This window comes from Acipenser ruthenus, chromosome 21 (genome assembly GCF_902713425.1).
Source record: "Acipenser ruthenus chromosome 21, fAciRut3.2 maternal haplotype, whole genome shotgun sequence".
In the NCBI taxonomy this organism is placed as follows: domain Eukaryota; kingdom Metazoa; phylum Chordata; class Actinopteri; order Acipenseriformes; family Acipenseridae; genus Acipenser; species Acipenser ruthenus.
The window spans coordinates 11,993,748-12,013,748 of record NC_081209.1 but is presented as its reverse complement, the minus strand read 5'-3'; the positions used below and the strand labels follow the sequence as shown (position 1 = coordinate 12,013,748).

Here is a 20,001-nt window from a genome sequence, read left to right as displayed (position 1 = left end):
ATGTTCCTGCATAAATTCATAAACAGGGGGCGGAGATAGTGTGCATGAGGATTCTCAAATATTATAATGAGATGTAGGAAAGCTGCAGGCAATTGCGACACTACAACTGCATCAATTTGTTAAAAACTCTGAAAGCATGTTTAAACAGTCGCAATTGTTACTGCCATTTCCCAGTCAGTTTTTTGTCGTGCGTTGCCAGTTGTGCTCAATGTATTTGCGAGGCGAACATCCAGATACCTATTTTTCTCTAAAAGCAGGGTGTACTTACAAGCTTTGAAAACAAATGTCTATGACATTTCTAGTTTCCCAAACGTGTTGGGAGCAATAGACTGCACACATGTGCCGCTAACCCCTCCAGCACTTTCAGAACATCTTTATAGGAATAGGATACACACCTATTCTATTAATGTGCAGGTAGTTTGTGATTGTGCACAATTTAGCACTGCACCACTGACTAACTTAAATAAAAATGGACAGTATACATTTGGCTTATAGGCTACTATTGATAATACGAATTTGTGGTATATTGCAAAATTTGTTGCTGGTCCTTTGAAATTCGTATTAATGAGAATTGACTGCCCTCCTGTAATAACTTGTCACTGCAGCACCATGAACTGTTTTGTGTTAATTGTCTAGGCTGCCAAGTTACTACTACAAAAATCATTTAGTTTCAATTTAATTTGCATTGTACACCAATGTGTACAATGTAGCAGCATGATTTATTTTGTGTTACCATACCGGTAGCCTACAGGCTAAACTAAAAAGAAAGTGCGCTACGTGTTTATTTGATTTTACTACTGTAGACATTTCTATTTGTGTTCACTATGTAATGAGCAGCAGACCCAAAACACATTAGTGTTATTTCAGTGCAATGATTTGTAAATGTGTGTGTGCGATGTTATTGTATTTCTTAAAACCTGACACCTCCTAATGTTGGACAAACATATCTGGTTTAGCAAGGGGCTGCTGTATGATTATGAAAAGCTTTTTGATAGAAACACATTTTTTATTTGGGGGTGAAAGTGAGGGCCTCACTATAGAATCTGATGGGATTAAACTGCCTTTCATTTATATTTATTACACAGTCAACCTGGGTCAACGGGATGCCATTCAGTGTTGACTTATCCAAGGTGTCGAGTTAACCACGGGTGCACATGAACCATGGCATTAACATGCATATACAGTAAGTAACAGAACTCACACATTTACAGTATTACAGTATTTACAAGTTTGTTAAATGTCCTTATGAAAGACAGCTGAAATCTTCCCAGGAGTGGCCGTCCTGCCAAAATCTCTCCAAGAGCAAGGCGTAAAATCGTCCAGGAAGTCACAAAGAACCCTAGAACAACATCCAGGGATCTGCAGGCCTCTCTCGCCTCTGCTAAGGTCAGTGTTCATGACTCCACCATCAGAAAGACACTGGGCAAAAATGGGATTCATGGCAGAGTAGCAAGGCGGAAACCATTGCTCACTAAGAAGAACATGAATGCTCGTCTCAAGTTTGCCAAAAAGCACCTAGATGATCCTTCTGGAACAATGTTCTATGGACAGATGAGTCAAAAGTGTAACTTTTTGGCTGACATGGGCCCTGTTATGTCTGGCGAAAACCAAACACTGCATTCTACAGTAAGAACCTCATACCAACGGTCATGCATGGTGGTGGTAGTGTCATGGTTTGGGGATGCTTTGCTGCATCAGGACCTGGACGCCTTGTAATCACTGAAGGAACCATGAATTCTGCTCTGTATCAGAGAATTCTACAGGAGAATGTCAGGCCATCTGTCCGTAAGCTGAAGCTGAAGTGCAGCTGGGTCATGCAGCAAGACAATGATCCGAAACACACAAGCAAGTATACATCAGAATGGTTGAAGAACAAGAAATTTAAAGTTTTGGAATGGCCTAATCAAAGTCCAGACCTAAACCCCATTGAGATGTTGTGGCAGGACCTGAAACGAGCAGTTCATGCTCGAAAACCCACAAATGTCACTGAGTTGAAGCAGTTCTGCATAGAGGAGTGGGCCAAAATTCCTCCACGGCGTTGTGAGAGACTAATCAATAACTACAGGAAGCGTTTGGTTGCAGTTATTGCTGCTAACGTTGGCGTAACCAGTTATTGAGTCCAAGGGGGCGATTACTTTTTCACACAGGGGCATTGGGTGTTGCATAACTTTAATAAATAAATGAAACATGTATCAATGTTTTGTGTTATTTGCTCACACAGGGTCCCTTTTATCTAATATTAGGTTTTGGTTGAAGATCTGATAACATTCAGTGTCAAAAATATGCAAAAATGCAGAAAATCAGACAGGGGGCAAATACTTTTTCATGGCACTATAGTTTAAACTATTTATTTGACATATCCAATAAGGGCTACTCATTTAAGACAATGATTTATAAGAACAATTTAAAAGAAAAAAAATAAGAACATTTCTTTGAAAGTTTTATTAAGTTTCTTCTAAGATATAGATCTTTTTTTTTGTTGTGAATAGCAATTCTTAATTACAAACTTAAGAAAAATGTTGGGAGTTAAGAAGATCTTTCTTGTCAGGAACATTTCAAGAATACGGCCCATTTTTAGATAGCTGCAATCATTCATTGAAGAAAGACTAATAGACAACATGCTTTTCATTGATGTTCACTTTCTTTGTGTGACACATGTACAACTGAATGTACACAATATTGCAGTGAGATCAAATTTAAACATCATATAAGCAAATTCAATATAATGTAAAATGAATAACAAACAAATAGGTTGATTTGACCATGCTGGGACAAAGCAGTTTTTTTTGTTTTGTTTTTTTAATGATGAGAATCACCTTGGATTGCACCAGCCTCTTATTTGAATTGGTAATCCTGAAGCAATCCAAGGTTATTCCCCAGGACTGTAAAATACTGCTGACTTTAAAAACGCTTAAGCAAATTGGACAAACTTTTTGGCCAGCCCCATTCGTCAGTGGAGCATGATTGTTAAAAGAATAATTACTGTACTGTAGTTCACTCAATCGGTTCATATCATTTGCTTACTATAGCTTCTTGTCCAGGCAGGAACATCGAGTCCCCATCATAGGAGGAACATCAAGAGGGAGGATTCAGAAACTCAAGGGGTTAAGGTCTCTAGCGACTGACTTTTTGCAGGCTCAAAGTAAAGTAGGACAAACTGCTGTGGCAGTCTTATCTGACATTATGTGAGTGAGGCCACTGGGCTGGCTTGCTGTGTGTGTGTGTCTGTTTCCACAGCTCCCCCGGGGCTGCTCCTGTGTGTAGAGAGGGTGTGCTGGCTCAATCAGGACAAATTACTATTGACTTGTGTGCACAGCCAGCACAGTACTGCTCCAGCCACACACACACACACACACACACACAGAGCCATCAGGTTAGAACCAACAGCATTGCAATCTGCCTCAAACTACAACCAAACTAGCATGGTTGAGAAAACAGAATAAAGCTACCAGAACCAGCGCATACATCGCCATGACCTCCACTCGCCATACGAGATTGATGCATACTTGTGTACCAGGGGTTGAACGATTACGAATCAAATGGTTGAGATGACAATAAATCGAACAGGTGGACTGATCGCCACTTTAAAATATATTATTAAAATCATGCATTCGCTAATGTCTGGCACTGTTTCAGAACAGTTTGCGGTTTGTGCACTATGTTTTAAAACTGCTTGGATTTTTTTAAACAGAGAATTGCTTGTTCTAAAACGTCACTGGTCCTGTAATTGCATCTGAAACGGCACGCATCCTAATTCCAGCGTGTGATTAGCTAACGACCAGCTTGTGAGGTCCCCTGTCACTGTTCTGTACTAGGAGTCGACTAGCTGTTTAACTCTCATAAGGTAACCTGGGGTCCATTCGGACCCCATGGTGCTTTAGTATCAAAGCGCATTTACAGGACATGTAAACACAGCAGTTAGAACAGAACAATTTCAATTAACCGCATCTAGTGCAGTCTCCATCACATTTTTATCATTACAGTTTAAGTCGTAAAAACAAATCTTTTATTCCATATAACTTTTTTCATAATGCCCATGTTACATAAAATAGAAAACACACACACAACAAATCCCATCCTAAAATCAGGTGAAATCCATCTTAATGTGGTTTAGGGTAATTTCAATTCACAAGCCACCACATCAATATACAGTACATTCAAAAATTACAAAAAACAAGAGCTAGCAATTTACAGAAAAATACAAATTAAAATATTACAATAAAAACTAAACAATTCAAGTGCATCTGATTAAATACTTTAGAGACCAGTATTATAAAAAATACACATTATGGACCACTTGATTAAATGTACATTACTACAGCACTAAAGAAATACTACTGGGTATTACAACAGAAATGCATAATAAAAGGATCAGCTTCTAAATTGTGTTCTTTTATTGCAATAAAACGAAATATAATAAAGAATCTCTCTCTATGCGTGAAAGCTCACTATTTAGGAACTGCACAGCACAACCACTGTATTAGGAATTTATTTTACAAAAATTGAACAACTCCAAGAGTTCCTTAAAATAAAATAGAACTAGTTATCATATTTTAGCAATATTTATGCATTTTCATATTTTTAAAGCTATCTAAAAAAAGGAGTGCCAAAAAAATGTACTTCTTATCAATTTAAGAGCCTAGAACATAAAATAATAATGCAGGCTGTTTCTCCAAGTAACAGAGCAGGCTGCCACAATTCTACACATCCTGCCTGGGACTAGGATTGTGGATTGTGCAGCACATTCCAATGTATTTTAAAAGCGTGTGCTCCACGTATATTAATAAAACCTGGCGAAAGTGGCAGGTATGCAAAATACTTTGATCGTGTAATAGATATTTAAAAACGGCTTAGCACTACTAAACAACGTTTATTCAACAATTGTTAAAGATTAATAATACCAGTTTTGTGTTGTGTTTATGTATGTATGATGCATGTGCACCTCTTTCTACCTTGTCACTGACTAAGGGTTATTTTATAAGAGTTGTTAATTGTATTTGAGGAACTGAGTTTCGTTATGAGTTTGATTGCTCTAAAGTCCTCATTTGATGGGCTGTTTGCATTACACTGTTGATACGAGCCAGGGCGACCGTTTTTGAATGAGCTCTAACTTGTATACTACTATACTTGGTTTTTAAACCATGTCAAAGCATGGCAGTACCATCTCCACGATATAATCATGGCCCCACTCTGGTATTGTATCATTTTAGCTCTGTGATATATTGTGGGTACTGGTATATTGCCCAACACGGCTGTATAGTTACAACTCTATAAAACACTAAACCAACTAGATTTCACATTACAGATCTGATGATGTTCAGACCAAATTCTAAACATTTCCATTTGGATTAGGTTTAAACTATACTTTTCTTATATTGTAACTTTTTTGTATTGTGACTCTCTGATGTACATGTACAATTTCACTGCAACATACATACAAGACAAGCATTTCATATTCCCCAAGACTCTGATACTTCCAATAACTTGTGCTGAAGATGTCAAAGTTTCATCACCATTGGTAAGGATAATATTAGAAACACACTAATCCTGCATCCAGTCCTGTTTCACAGAACTCCCCTATCAATGAAATAACCAGGGCCAAGGATTTGACCAATCAGGTCCCAGCTAAACCAAACAGACAGCCCATTTGGAATTAACAAAATAACATTGTTCTACCAGAAAATATTTGACATTTTTCTTCATTATGCCCTATGAAAGGGGCTACCTAGTCATGTTGTTGAGGCAGCATCACCGGGACACTTTAAAACCCAATGTGACAATGTTTTGAGATCAATCAGCTATTAGGAACCAGATGAGTCGGGCTGGCCTCCTCTCGTTCATTAACCCTTATGTTCTTTTCTCCTTCAATCTCTTCAACTCAATTGGATTCAGAACACGTGAAAGATGGTTTATGGACTAAGAACCTTGATGTGTCCCAGTGTTTAAAATATGCCCCAGATTCAAACAACTCTGGTTCAGAGTAGGACAGTCTTCATCCCACAGGTAGATGCAGTCCCTTTAAATTTCAAAATATTGAGTTCAAAATATAGGTCGGTGCCGCTTTATCAGGACGCCTCAGAGAAGTAAAAATATCCTGAATAAGCAGCTGTCCCAATTAAACAAGAGGCATTAGAGACGATCTTAGTAACACTTTGTTTCTAAATGAATGAAATCACATCACATTCTGATTAAGTGTTAAATACATAAATTCAAAATATGAGTCACTTGTTATTTTTTATTCCTAAACACAATTAAAATCGCTGTTTTTTATTTGTACATGAAATAAAAAATAAAGAAATCGCATCTTGTCACAAGGCGAGACACCTATGATGTTGACACGCCCCACCTTTCTTTGCAACAGCAGCCTGAGAACCCAAAGGAGAATCCAGCTCTTTCAAGAGTTCAACTTGGTTTACGCAATTTATGAATCCCGATTAGGCGGCGCTGCCTGTATACACACAAACACTGTTCTGTTTCAACTAGCATAAATATATCCTCTGCATGGGCCATTAACTGTGTATAATTGATCATTGACAGTGCTTACAAAGATGAGCAGAATGAAGCTAATCTGGTCACAGGCCTGTTCTGAGCTGGTCACTCCACACTTTGTGTGCATCGAGCTGGGGGCAGGAGTGCTGCACTCTCTGCATTGATTGAGGAGCCGGCTCTTTAATGCCTAATGATCTCCCTAAACAAACATGTACAGAGAACATCAATCCCTGCCCCTGAGCCCTGGACAATGATGCAGCACTGACTGCTCTCACACAGGCAGGCAGGCAGGCAGGCAGGCGGGACAAGAGAGAGAGAGTATGAGTGAGGGAGAGAAAACGACAGTGATCTGGTAGAGAGAGAGAGTGAGAGGAGGCTTTATGTCTAGCATGTATTTTATGGAACACGAAACAGCTGACCATGGCTGCAATTTCATGAACAACACAAAGCACAGAGCAAGAGAGTGTGGGAGGGGTGAGGGAGAGGCGGGGTAGAAAGAGAGAGGGTTATTGTGGGAGGGGTGTGGGTGGCTGATTTCTTTTACCAAATTATTTTACTTCCACGTTCTCCCCAATTTAGAATGTCCAAATATGCTCCCTTACCTCAGCAATTAGCCACAACAGCTCAGGTGAACTAAAGGTCAGTGGTCGTTCTCTGTTCCAAGAACCAAGCCAATTGCCAATTGTTACACCCAGGATGTCAGAGAGCTACCTGCCTCTATAGACCAGAGGTGCAGGTCTCTGCTTGATCTCATCAGGCGCTTGGCCAGTAGGGTCTGATGTAATGCGGTGAGGAGAAACTACGGATGTCAGTAAGCTGGTTTACCATTGTTTAGGTACATTACAATAGTGACACCGTTTCTGTTATGCTACACCACAAATATTGTAATTTCGGTATACAATGGTTTATGCTATGTTTGTGTTCCTATGAACAAAGTGAAGGAAAAGACCATTTAATATGAACACCTTTTTATTTAGTGTCCTGTACAAAACAAGTCCGAGTCCTGCTCAGCTTCCTCACCCAGCCTCACACTGGAGCATTGCATCCACATTCCAAACAAGTCTCAGTCCTGCTCCGCTTCCTCACCCAGCCACACACTGGGACATTCCATCCACATTCCAAACAAGCCTCAGTCCTGCTCCGCTTCCTCACCCAGCCTCACACTGGAACATTCCATCCACATTCCAAACAAGCCTCAGTCCTGCTCTGCTTCCTCACCCAGCCTCACACTGGAACATTCCATCCACATTCCAAACAAGTCTCAGTCCTGCTCCGCTTCCTCACCCAGCCTCACACTGGAACATTCCATCCACTTCTACCTTGCTGTCAATCACCATCACCACCACCGTTTTGCCTTTGCTTTTGTCTATTGCAAACATACTTTTAAACCAAGCGATGATACTTGCAGCCTTAGCAAAGTGTCTGAGGAAGATATTTTTGTGAACTGATTTACTGTATTTTGATAATAGATTTGAAGGAAACTATCAACGACACAGAATATAAGTGTCAATGTCTCAAATAGCAGACAAGCGACTGCTGGGTGATAGCCTACTTACTCCAAAAGTAATTTAGTTTAAACAAGTTATTAACAATATTCAACTTTAGTAACACCATTAGAAGCGTACTTGTGCTATAATAACATACTGTATGTCCGTGTTATAATACTTTTTATTATGGTTTTGCTAACCATATTTGGGCCCTGTGCCAAAAATAAATACCTCTTCTCTGCTCTTAAATAATAACCTGCATTAGTAAATATTTGTGTTAAGCAATATGACTAATCATTTCCTAATTCTGTTTACCAACAACTACACAAAGCACTTTATTTTTTTGTATGTTAAAACTGTAGCACCACATTGCTTTGAGCAAGGATATATCTTACTAATATTTAGAATAATGCACACTGGGGCTGTATGACATTCTACAACCTTAGGGCATTCTTTTAAAGTTTTTTTTTTTTAAATTCTTGGTCATAGTGAAATATAAAGTAGCCAAACATAAAAGAAAGTGTGATTTTTTTGTGTTTGTGAATTCCAGTAATGTAACCATGACACATATATCAGTACACACAGAATAGAATAAAATAAGAATTAGCAATGCAATGTTTAATCACAATTTGATAAGTGATTCTCCATATATTTGCTAAAATTGTAAGCGAGACATAAAGATGGACAGAGAGCCACCTCCATATATCCCCAGAATCCGATACTCTCAATAACTTATGGTATATGATGTTAATACCAAGTTTCATGACAACTGGATACGTGGTTCTGCCAGATACAGGTACATGTAAGTGTAACATATAGATGTATGGATAAACAGACAGACCACCTATATATCTAGAATCAGAGACTCAATAACTTAAATAAAACTAATACCAGCAATTCTCCAGATATATGAAACAATTTAAGATGTGACACATATACATAAAGCCCTGGCACTATATCCTCTTCGTAGGGTATTCTATCTGCAGCGGGGATAAGAAGTGTGTCACTCACCGTGGAAGTGCTGGGCAGTCTTCCTCCTCAGTGTCTCCACCGACTCCTCTGAATCAGCCCACTCCAGGACCAGGCGGCGCCCGTACAGATGGGTGCTGTGGCACAGAGCTGTGAAGGCTTTCTGAGGGGAGACAGGGGAATCAGGGGCACACTCACATTCTGCAGGAGTTTATCTATTTAAGTGAGAATAATAATAATAATAATAATAATAATAATAATAATAATAATAATAATAATAATAATTTACTGTAGTAGCTTGTTTTGTTATTACAACATAGCACTGACATCACAATGTGACTTACAGTATAGTATCAATAAATATTCCTTTTATTTAAATCAAACCTTTTTGCAAAAATACAAACATTCCAGTTGCTGTTTAGTTTACCTGCGCAGCATTATTACTGACTGAATAAGTGTCTAAATCGTGGTCCTGATAATATCAATTGTGTTCTCTAGCCAAATGAACCCTCAATCTTATGTTGCTTTATGTTATTTAGGTTTTATGTAATTGTCACCATTTCTTCGTGTTGAACAGTTAACTTCACTTACTGTTTAAAACGTCACACAGTGCAGTTGACGGGTCCACGGTTTCCACGCAGAACTGGGCTACTTTAAAAAGACAGCCAGAGTCGTGGGTTGGTACTTTTTGGGCTACTTTCAAGAGGTCTCGCGGTTTGTTTAGGCTAGTTTACTTTTAAAATATATATATAAATAAGAATAACTTTATTAAAAATGAATAACCTAATCACAGAAGTATTTCATTGAACAAATGATCTCTGTCCACAACTTTTACAGCCTACCCGCTGCAGTGCACACAATCTATATAAAACTGCGTTTCCCAATAAAATAACATATTCTACATGAGCACAACCACCACTGTGCACAACCATGCGAGTGGACTCAGAAGTAAGAGACGAGCGATTGTGTTAATTGGAGATTGAAGGTAAGTTTAAAAATGTTTTTATGTTTGTTTTGTATTTCAATGTATGGGGCATACTTACAATTACCTTTTTTGTGTTTATTTTAAAAAAGAAAAAGGCAAGCTGTTGGTCTATTTTTTGCATTTTTATGTTGATGTGTAATTGACTTAATTCATGTTGATCATCTAATTAGATTGAACTGTTTTCTTTGCATTATTGTTTGGGAAACAGTAGCAGCATTAGTGCTTCAATAACGGAATCGCGCTGTCATCCGGTTACTGGTATGAATGTTGATTGTGCCTTGTAGAGTTGTGCGATAATTAAACAATCCCAACCACATGAGATCTTTTATTTTTGTTCAATCTACTGCAGCACATCTGTCACTGAGTACTTAATTATTATAATAACCCATTTGAGGCTTATCCGTCTGTATCCCCTTATATCGCCATAATATGCAATAATGTAGGAATGATTGCGTGTTCTGCACAGAAACTTTGAAGCGAGATGATGTTTAAATTTCAAAATACTAAAATCAATAAACTCTATGACTAGAAGTCTCTCTCAATGACCTCAATGAACATTGAGCCTGCAGACAATTAGACAAGGAACAATAAAGTCCTGCTTGTTACTCTAAATCTAACCCTCCCTGCTTGTAATGCAGCTCCTCTCCAGTTGTTTGTGAACTGTCCGATAATAATCACAATAGATTGTTGTCCAGTAGGGAATACCTTTGGAAGGACAGACAGACAGACAGACAGACAGACCTTGGCGTCCTGCTTGGTGAGGAAGTCGATGAATCCGAATCCTCTGTGAGTTCCGGTCCCGCTCATCTTCTTAGGCAGACGGACTGTCTTCAACTCTCCAAATGTGCTGCAAGACAACCCGCAGAAACTGACAATGAGATTCCATGCGGCTCAAGCTAAATTAATTAACATACTGGCAAGTTTTGCAAGCAATCAAAACCGCCATCACGATAACCCTTCCATTATAGGGCATTTACTTTTTATGATGCAACATTCCATGTGGATGAGACAACATGTGTGCACCATGCATGTGTACATAGAAAGGACTTAATAAATATAGAATAAATAACCTTACACTGTACACCTCAAACTGTAGCAGCACATAAAATAGTTTAAATGCTTAAAATGGGAACTATTAAAACATCCCTACTCTGAACCTGCATATAATTTCAGGGTAGAGTTTAGATGAAAAATCCGATAGAAACATCTGAAGAGTGTGGTGTTGTTTTATGCTGTGGGTCTCTAACATGCATTTACTGCAGAACCTGCTTTAGTCTATCAACACAGATTGCATTCAAGTGTGTTTACTGTGCCCCCCAAGCCCTCTGCTAGCTATTTATTTATTTATTAATTTATTTATTTAAACAGTGGAAAGCAGACCAGTGCTACTTGCTCACGGCAGGCATTCATTCCCCCCATTTCCGAGAGTGGGAGGGGTGGGGGGCTGATAGGCACTGCAGCTGAGGAGGCACGGCCGAGTCTGGGGGAGGGGGGCATTCACTGGAGAGGAGAGGCACTGTGGAGCGGACAGTTTTGTAAGTCAAATAAAACACTTTCTTTTAAATTAGATATATGTAAAAAGGTGTGAAATACAGACCTCTGTCTACCTGCAGATTTTATGAGCTAGTAAGTTCTATTACAAGAGATAGAGCTGTCTGGATGAGAGGAGTACGGAGCTGAGACGTTCTTTCAGCTCAAACTGGGAGAAATTATTAAGAGCCACCCTACACGATGTGTTAATGTTTTATAAAATCACAAAAAAATAAAATAAGGAACATAATAATAACAATAATAATAATAATAATAATAATAATAATGTGTCTATATATTTAAAAGCCATTTTTTTTTATGCATGGGATGACATCCAAACACAATATGAGGTTCTCTAGATGTAAAAATGTTAGTGTGACACACAGACAGACGACCCTTATATAACAATGTAAACAGTGCTGTAAATGATTTGAGAACAAAACAGGGAGCTTCTCTGGGTCATTGAAAGTCAAATGGCTGGTAGACTGGTGTGTAGAGTACAGACAGCAGTGAAATGGCTGGTAGTGTGGTGTGTAGAGTACAGACAGCAGTGAAATGGCTGGTAGTGTGGTGTGTAGAGTACAGACAGCAGTGAAATGGCTGGTAGACTGGTGTTTAGTAGAATATACCAATGATGAAAAGGTGACAGTGGATGAGAGACTATGGGACAATCTAAAAGGTGACAGTGGATGATGGAAGACTATGCGACAATCTACAAGCCTGTAGTGTGCATCACTAGACGGTTTCCATGATCAGACTTGACCAAGAGTTGGGGTTGAAAATCAGCAAGATTTCTTCAGTCAAGAGGACACCTTGAAAATGTAAATTAAGTGGCCTATCCTACATTTTGGGGTGCAACACAAAAAAAAGAACACACACACTAGAATACCAGACCTATTTATACATGGCAGGGTTTGATCCTCATCAACTAAAGCAACCAAAGTACATTCAATAGTATACAAATTGCACTCCAGCTTCCAATTGTTGACTAATGTATTTTCTGCCAGATGGTCAGGTAGTGAAAGGACATGGTCTAGAAGATGGGAATTTTGCTGACAATGACAATTTACTATGGAAGTTGTTTCATGTTTTAATGGAACCACCATTTCAAGAAATACCCTTTTATTATATTGTACTTACTTTTTTTCCCCATGTGCAGAGAATCTTATGAAGTTACACTTTTCCAAATGTGATCATTATCTTTAAACAATATCATATAATGATGGCGCTCGCATATAAATAAATAGAGAGAGAGAGAGAGAGAGAGAGAGAGAGAGAGAGAGAATAATAGATGGGCTTCAGTGAGTTATAGGAAAATATCTACATCTATGGTTTCTGTGACGTCATAAAATACGAGACCGAAGATCGAGTCATTTATAAACTGTCACAGAAACCCAAGCTAAAATTGTTTTCCTGTAACTCACTGAAGAGGCCCATGTATTATTTTTTATAATACATGGATACCCTTGAGACGCTAATATTAAAGAAGACGAGGTTCAGCAGCACAGTTTTTTTTTTTTTTTAAATGTAGTGTTTCAGTGCTGTACAGACGTTTTGTCGTTCTCCGTTATTGCTTCAGCTTTATTTGGATGATTGCCTTTACCTTGTTTTAATTTCCCGTTCCTCTGCAGTTTCTGAGATACAAATGTACCAGCTATACATCATTTTTTTTTTTTTTTTTTAAACATTCTCATTTTGTTGATCATTAATGACCATTTCTGTACTGTGGGTGTTGTCGAGTGATTGAAAACGAGACATTTTGTGTTTCAATTGAAAGTGATGGTCTCGAGGTGTCGAATGGGTCAAAGTTCAAAGTATATTTTCCTCTGGAGGAATTATATATTATTTTGCCTCTGCAAGCATAATATTACTAAGCACACCGGGAACAGTATTTTTATTATTTGGTGGTGACATGGTCTCCAAGCAATTGCCAGAGGCAGTTATTTAGGGTTTTCAGTTTCCTCATTGCTGGCTCCTCTCTCCTTCATCTTCCCATGCCTGCTACACAATGCTGGCTATTGAGTGGAGCTCTCGGTACTCTACCCTGGTATCAGAAGGGTTAAAAAGAGACAGTGTCTCCTGTGGAGTGTGCTTGGCAGACCTCCCTGTGCGATGCCTGTTCTGAGACACACACTGCTTATTAGGATTTAAATCAGAGACACAGAGAAACCACAGGACTCACACTGACACAGCTACCCTGCCTGCCTGCCTGCCTGCCTCCCCACTCTCTGCAAACCACAGTGCTGTTATACTGCCTGTAGATAGTGAGGTTTGTGTTACAGCATGCTCGTCTGCCAGCAAACAGTTCATATTTATTATGCCATTTATTATGACTGGGAGAATCATAGAAAACACCTGTTTAACAAAAATGAAGGCAGTATTGTAACATGCCTAGTCTAGAAGTCATGTGACCACAATGTGTCAGCCATTTCAGGTCTTGCTTTGTTGTGTTGAAGAGCTTTGGGTCCTGCTTATTATTATTATTATTATTATTATTATTATCATTATTATTATTATTATTATTATTATTATGATGATGATGATGATGATGACGATGTAGTCGTAATCCCAGCAGTAATAGTATCATTGGTATCAGCAGTAGTGTGGAGTAGTGGTTAGGGCTCTGGACTCTTGACCGGAGGGTTGTGGGTTCAATCCCCACTGGGGGACACTGCTGTTGTACCCTTGAGCAAGGTACTTTACCTAGATTGCTCCAGTAAAAACCCAACTGTATAAATGGGTAATTGTATGTAAAAATAATGTGATATCTGTATAATGTGAAATAATGTATAATGTGATATCTTGTAACAATTGTAAGTCGCCCTGGATAAGGGCGTCTGCTAAGAAATAAATAATAATAATATTATTATCATTAGTTGCCATTATTAGTGCTATGCCTCAGTTTTTAAGAAAAGCTCTATAGATTTTGAAAGTTTAAATGACTGCTTCCTGGTATTTTTTGTTAAAAGCTACACAGACCTCGAATTCGCACTAGTCTTGGACTATCTCACCCAAGGTAATATTAGGTAGTTCAGGAGAACATCTATTAAATCAGGCTCTATGAAACCCATCACACAGGCTTCAATACGACTGTACAGTTAAAATGGTTCATTTCCTGCTTCCTCATCACTTCCTGTGTTCTACAGTAGGTCAAATGGCTGGATAGGATTCTCCCACAGCACAGGTATGATAAGGTACAAAGAATTAAATACAGTTCTAACACTGTATATTGCTTTTTCATAATAAGGCACTGATATTGTGCTTAGATATTAGTTTAGTAAGCTTTTGTCTTCTTGACTTTACTACAAAATACTTGCAGGGATCTCAAGAAATCCTGTAATCCTTTGAATTGAGACGCCCAAGAATTGAAGACACAACCTAAATTTCCCACCCTCAATTTAAGGAAAAAATAAAACATTAAAAAACATGCATTTACAAAAGTTACAACCTAAATTACACATGTATACAAAAATGATGTATTGAGGCAGTTTGCAGCCGTCTGCTATCACACAGAGCATTACAGTTATGTGCTGCTTCTCATTTCCAGTAGCGATTACTCGCACCTGTTTTTCTCCCTTTTTGTGAACTGTGGTATTGCTTGGCATGTCGAAAAATACAGGAGTTTGATGAGCATTTCCGATCTTGTTGGCGATTTTAATAAACACATCACTATACTAGAATTTAAGATGCTGGACATTTGAGACGAAAAATGGCATCTTAAATTTGAAGGAATAGGGTAGGTACATTAAATATAAAAATACATTAATAAAACTGAATGCTGACGTTAATCTACTTTACAAATTCATCATAAGCACAAATAAATCATTTAAGGCTTTATAGTTTATTTTAAAGTTAAGACTTTAGTGGGAATGTTCCTATTTTTATACAGGGCTGTGAACCAGCATGCTTGCTGAAGAAAAGGGATAAATATAAAGATAATTTCGCTGCACCTCTCAGCTTCACAGAAGCCCATTTGAATCAATACAAGCAGAGCAAGCACCTGCATTATGTATTTGGAGATGCATTTCTACACAGGAGATATGCTTATCCCACTGTGCATCAATGTAGGGAGGATTTGTAAATGGGGAATGGTGTGCTGGTGTGTTTATCTGCATGGATCTATCTCTGTGTACAGCTGTGGACTCCTGACTGTCTATGGGGAGAGTTAGTGCTTGTGGAGTGCCATGCTGGAATTAGATTGGTAGGTCTGTCTGCAGCTCCACTACATTAGTCATGTAGCTAATAGGAAATAGAACAGGAAATCTTCCAGGGATTTAGCAGAGGAACAATAATGGGGACAGAGATTTAATAACCTTCCAGACTCTGTTTTCTTTAAAATGTCAGGCTCTGTATCAACTGCCAAGAATTAGTGATAAAGTTAATTACAGTGTTGGAGAGCTGAGAATGGAGTGCTTAGACTAGTGAACATTATTGTGAGGGAAAACATTTTTAATGATTAAAATAAAGTTCAATATGCATTGAACTTTTGTAGACTGCGCTAGAAAATAAATAAAATAAAATAAAATAAAATAAAATAAACGAACCCTTCTGCCACTCCGTGTGTACTGGGAACTGGCTCAGAACAGGGAGAACACATTACAGAATGTTAACGACAGGAATAATCAATAACTGCGGCAACTAGCAGATGATCTTCAGAAAGCACAGCATTTATCTTCAGAAAGCACAGCATTTGTCTTCAGCCTTGACAGGCAGCTGACAGCGTGATGCTCAATGCTACATTTAACCTCGCCAGGTAAAGAATTGCAACCAAACAAATGACTGGAAATCGCTTCTGAGAAAGCAACAATGATTCTGTAAAAATTCCAGTCCATCTTATCTGGTGTAAAGAGTTCACCTTGAGCACTGAACATTCAGCATATTTCTACAGCTTTTGATGTTTAATAGTACTTCAGGAGTAATATCTTTATTTTTGTAATTTATAATGAGATAATTCATTGCCTAAAATAGCCATTAAATCTGACCTATGAGTTCTTAAAGAGCCATCAAAAACAACTCTTGCTTCTACCAAACACTACTAATTGTCCAACCTTCACCTTTGCTATATCAACAGCCTGGAGCTTAATGACTCATGTGTATAGCTCAAGAGCCTTCAGTTAAACAATACTGACCTAAACCATATTAGAAAACAACCAGACTTTGCTCTCCCATTGTTTTCTATGGAGGTCAGCCATTCTGTTATTACTCAATAATGGAATGCCAAATAAAGCACGGCTGAGACTTAACCCATTAAGTGCCACTGCCCTGCAAGGGGCATACAATAAATATTCAACAGCTTTGAATAAATTACAAAAACAAATTCACCTTTACCATAACGTATGTTTTTCACATAAGAAAATCTGTTATGCAACACTCTGATCAGGTCAATTCAATCAATGTTAACATCTTAGTGTATCCCATCCCCATAATGCAAAAAATCTATGCATTACTGTTAAAGAAAGGGGATATATATATATGTAACTTCTCCCAGTAGTTTGTGTGTCACTGTCTATGTCCCCTAGGTAGTGTTTTAAATGTCCATGTACAGTTTCCATTTTTAGGACTGCACCTATTATGGGGAAAGTCTGTAAAACACATTAAATATTCTTTGGGCTCGGGTCGGATCCAGGTCTATTAGTTTTCCTTCTCTTTGCATCTACAGGAACGAAGATGCTTTTAAACATTGTTCTGTTGGTGTTGCAGCTTTTTTCCCCCCCTACTAAAAATTTCTTGCTCACTTTTGAAAAAACTCCACTGGTTTATTTTGCAATTCAATGTCTCCATTTGAGATTTCAATCAAGTTTGGAAGGTTTTAAACACACAACACACAACACACTGAGGCGGTGAGATCTCGCTCGAGCTGGTAAAGGTGAAGCTGCACTTCAAGCACACAGGGTCATGTTGGGTACCACTGTCTTGGATTGTATTCCCAGCCAGTTCATTCTTCACCTTCCCTCTGCTCTTTGTGCTTTTCAAAGAGGAAACCCACAATCATTGAAACTCTGCTCTGAATTACTCGAACACATATAGTTCAGTTCCCTCTCACAGTGCACCTTCGAACCCTCATGCACGAGAAGTGACGTATGTGGGGAATTTAAAAACAGGAGATTCAATGCTGCTACTGGACAAGAAAAATGCTACAACTCCGAAAAACAGTAGTTTTAGTTTAAATGAAGGTTTTGCCCACAATCAGGACACCACAAGTCTCATTGAAAATGGTATTTTGTGAACCCCTGCTTTAAATAAAACCATGCTCAGGCACCAACTGAGCTACTAACCTGACTTAACCGTGCTTATGAGAGTTGACAAGATCAGGTGTCAAGGGTTGAGGGGGTAGGAAAGATTAAAAAAAAAGTTTTAAACGTCCACAAGCTCTCTATATAGCACATATTTTCAGTCTAATTAGAGCTACTATTGACTGCCAAACTGAGGGCTATTATCGTAGTGCTTTTCTTAATAAAGCCATTTAAATAAAACGAAGCTTCCAGCCGCCACTGTAGCTCTAGGAAGCAGACAGAGCGCTGATCAGGCCTGGCAAAGCTGAGGAAAGCTTAATCCTATTACCTCTAGAACACGACAAACAGCCCCCTGATGTAATCACGTGAAGAATGCAGCAGGTCCAAATGTCACCTTACAAGAACTAATTGAGAGTATTACCATGGTGTTATCCAAAGCCAGGGATTTGGTTACAGAAAAAAAAACATAATAAAAAGGAGAGAAAAAAGCAAAAAGCAAATGGAAAAAAGTGCCAACCCCCCCCCCCCCCCCCCGCCCTTTTTTCTTCCTCTGTTGCCAATCCTGTTAGCAGGCTTTAGCAGCGTAAAGAATTCCTTTCAGTGGCAACCTGGCAGAAACTTCATAGAAGCTCTCTGCACAGCACAAAGGGCACAAGGTGGGGGAGACTGGGTATTACACAGGCCTTGATTGGATGCCGATACCTACAAAACAGAAGTTTGAGCAATGCTGGAAATTCCTGAGCTTTCCTTTACTGAAATGGGGTTCTCAAAAATGGGGTTGCACAAAGGTTCAAAACAAGCACATGACCTGTATTTTAAGCATGCCTGTTCAATCAAATTGCCCAATCACATTTGTAAAAAGTTGACATCAGTACAGTGCCTTGCGAAAGTATTCGGCCCCCTTGAACTTTGCGACCTTTTGCCACATTTCAGGCTTCAAACATAAAGATATGAAACTGTAATTTTTTGTGAAGAATCAACAACAAGTGGGACACAATCATGAAGTGGAACGAAATTTATTGGATATTTCAAACTTTTTTAACAAATAAAAAACTGAAAAATTGGGCGTGCAAAATTATTCAGCCCCTTTACTTTCAGTGCAGCAAACTCTCTCCAGAAGTTCAGTGAGGATCTCTGAATGATCCAATGTTGACCTAAATGACTAATGATGATAAATAGAATCCACCTGTGTGTAATCAAGTCTCCGTATAAATGCACCTGCACTGTGTTAGTCTCAGAGGTCCGTTTAAAGCGCAGAGAGCATCATGAAGAACAAGGAACACACCAGGCAGGTCCGAGATACTGTTGTGGAGAAGTTTAAAGCCGGATTTGGATACAAAAAGATTTCCCAAGCTTTAAACATCCCAAGGAGCACTGTGCAAGCGATAATATTGAAATGGAAGGAGTATCAGACCACTGCAAATCTACCAAGACCTGGCCGTCCCTCTAAACTTTCAGCTCATACAAGGAGAAGACTGATCAGAGATGCAGCCAAGAGGCCCATGATCACTCTGGATGAACTGCAGAGATCTACAGCTGAGGTGGGAGACTCTGTCCATAGGACAACAATCAGTCGTATACTGCACAAATCTGGCCTTTATGGAAGAGTGGCAAGAAGAAAGCCATTTCTTAAAGATATCCATAACAAGTGTCGTTTACAGTTTGCCACAAGCCACCTGGGAGACACACCAAACATGTGGAAGAAGGTGCTCTGGTCAGATGAAACCAAAATCGAACTTTTTGGCAACAATGCAAAACGTTATGTTTGGCGTAAAAGCAACACAGCTCATCACCCTGAACACACCATCCCCACTGTCAAACATGGTGGTGGCAGCATCATGGTTTGGGCCTGCTTTCCTTCAGCAGGGACAGGGAAGATGGTTAAAATTGATGGGAAGATGGATGGAGCCAAATACAGGACCATTCTGGAAGAAAACCTGATGGAGTCTGCAAAAGACCTGAGACTGGGACGGAGATTTGTCTTCCAACAAGACAATGATCCAAAACATAAAGCAAAATCTACAATGGAATGGTTCACAAATAAACATATCCAGGTGTTAGAATGGCCAAGTCAAAGTCCAGACCTGAATCCAATCGAGAATCTGTGGAAAGAACTGAAAACTGCTGTTCACAAATGCTCTCCATCCAACCTCACTGAGCTCAAGCTGTTTTGCAAGGAGGAATGGGCAAAAATTTCAGTCTCTCGATGTGCAAAACTGATAGAGACATACCCCAAGCGACTTACAGCTATAATCGCAGCAAAAGGTGGCGCTACAAAGTATTAACTTAAGGGGGCTGAATAATTTTG

General features: G+C 38.9%; 1 protein-coding gene across 2 annotated transcripts in view; it reads right to left on the bottom strand.

Moving 5' to 3' along the window:
* LOC117963108 (probable RNA-binding protein 19) overlaps positions 1 to 20,001 on the bottom strand; it is a 75,143-nt gene that overhangs the window by 12,962 nt on the left and 42,180 nt on the right. For both annotated transcript variants that reach the window (XM_058994822.1, XM_058994821.1), the window contains exons 21-22: positions 10,672 to 10,777; positions 8,988 to 9,108 (exon numbers count right to left, since the gene is read on the bottom strand). In XM_058994822.1, the coding sequence (XP_058850805.1) occupies positions 8,988 to 9,108; positions 10,672 to 10,777 (227 nt within the window). The remainder of the gene's footprint in view (positions 1 to 8,987; positions 9,109 to 10,671; positions 10,778 to 20,001) is intronic.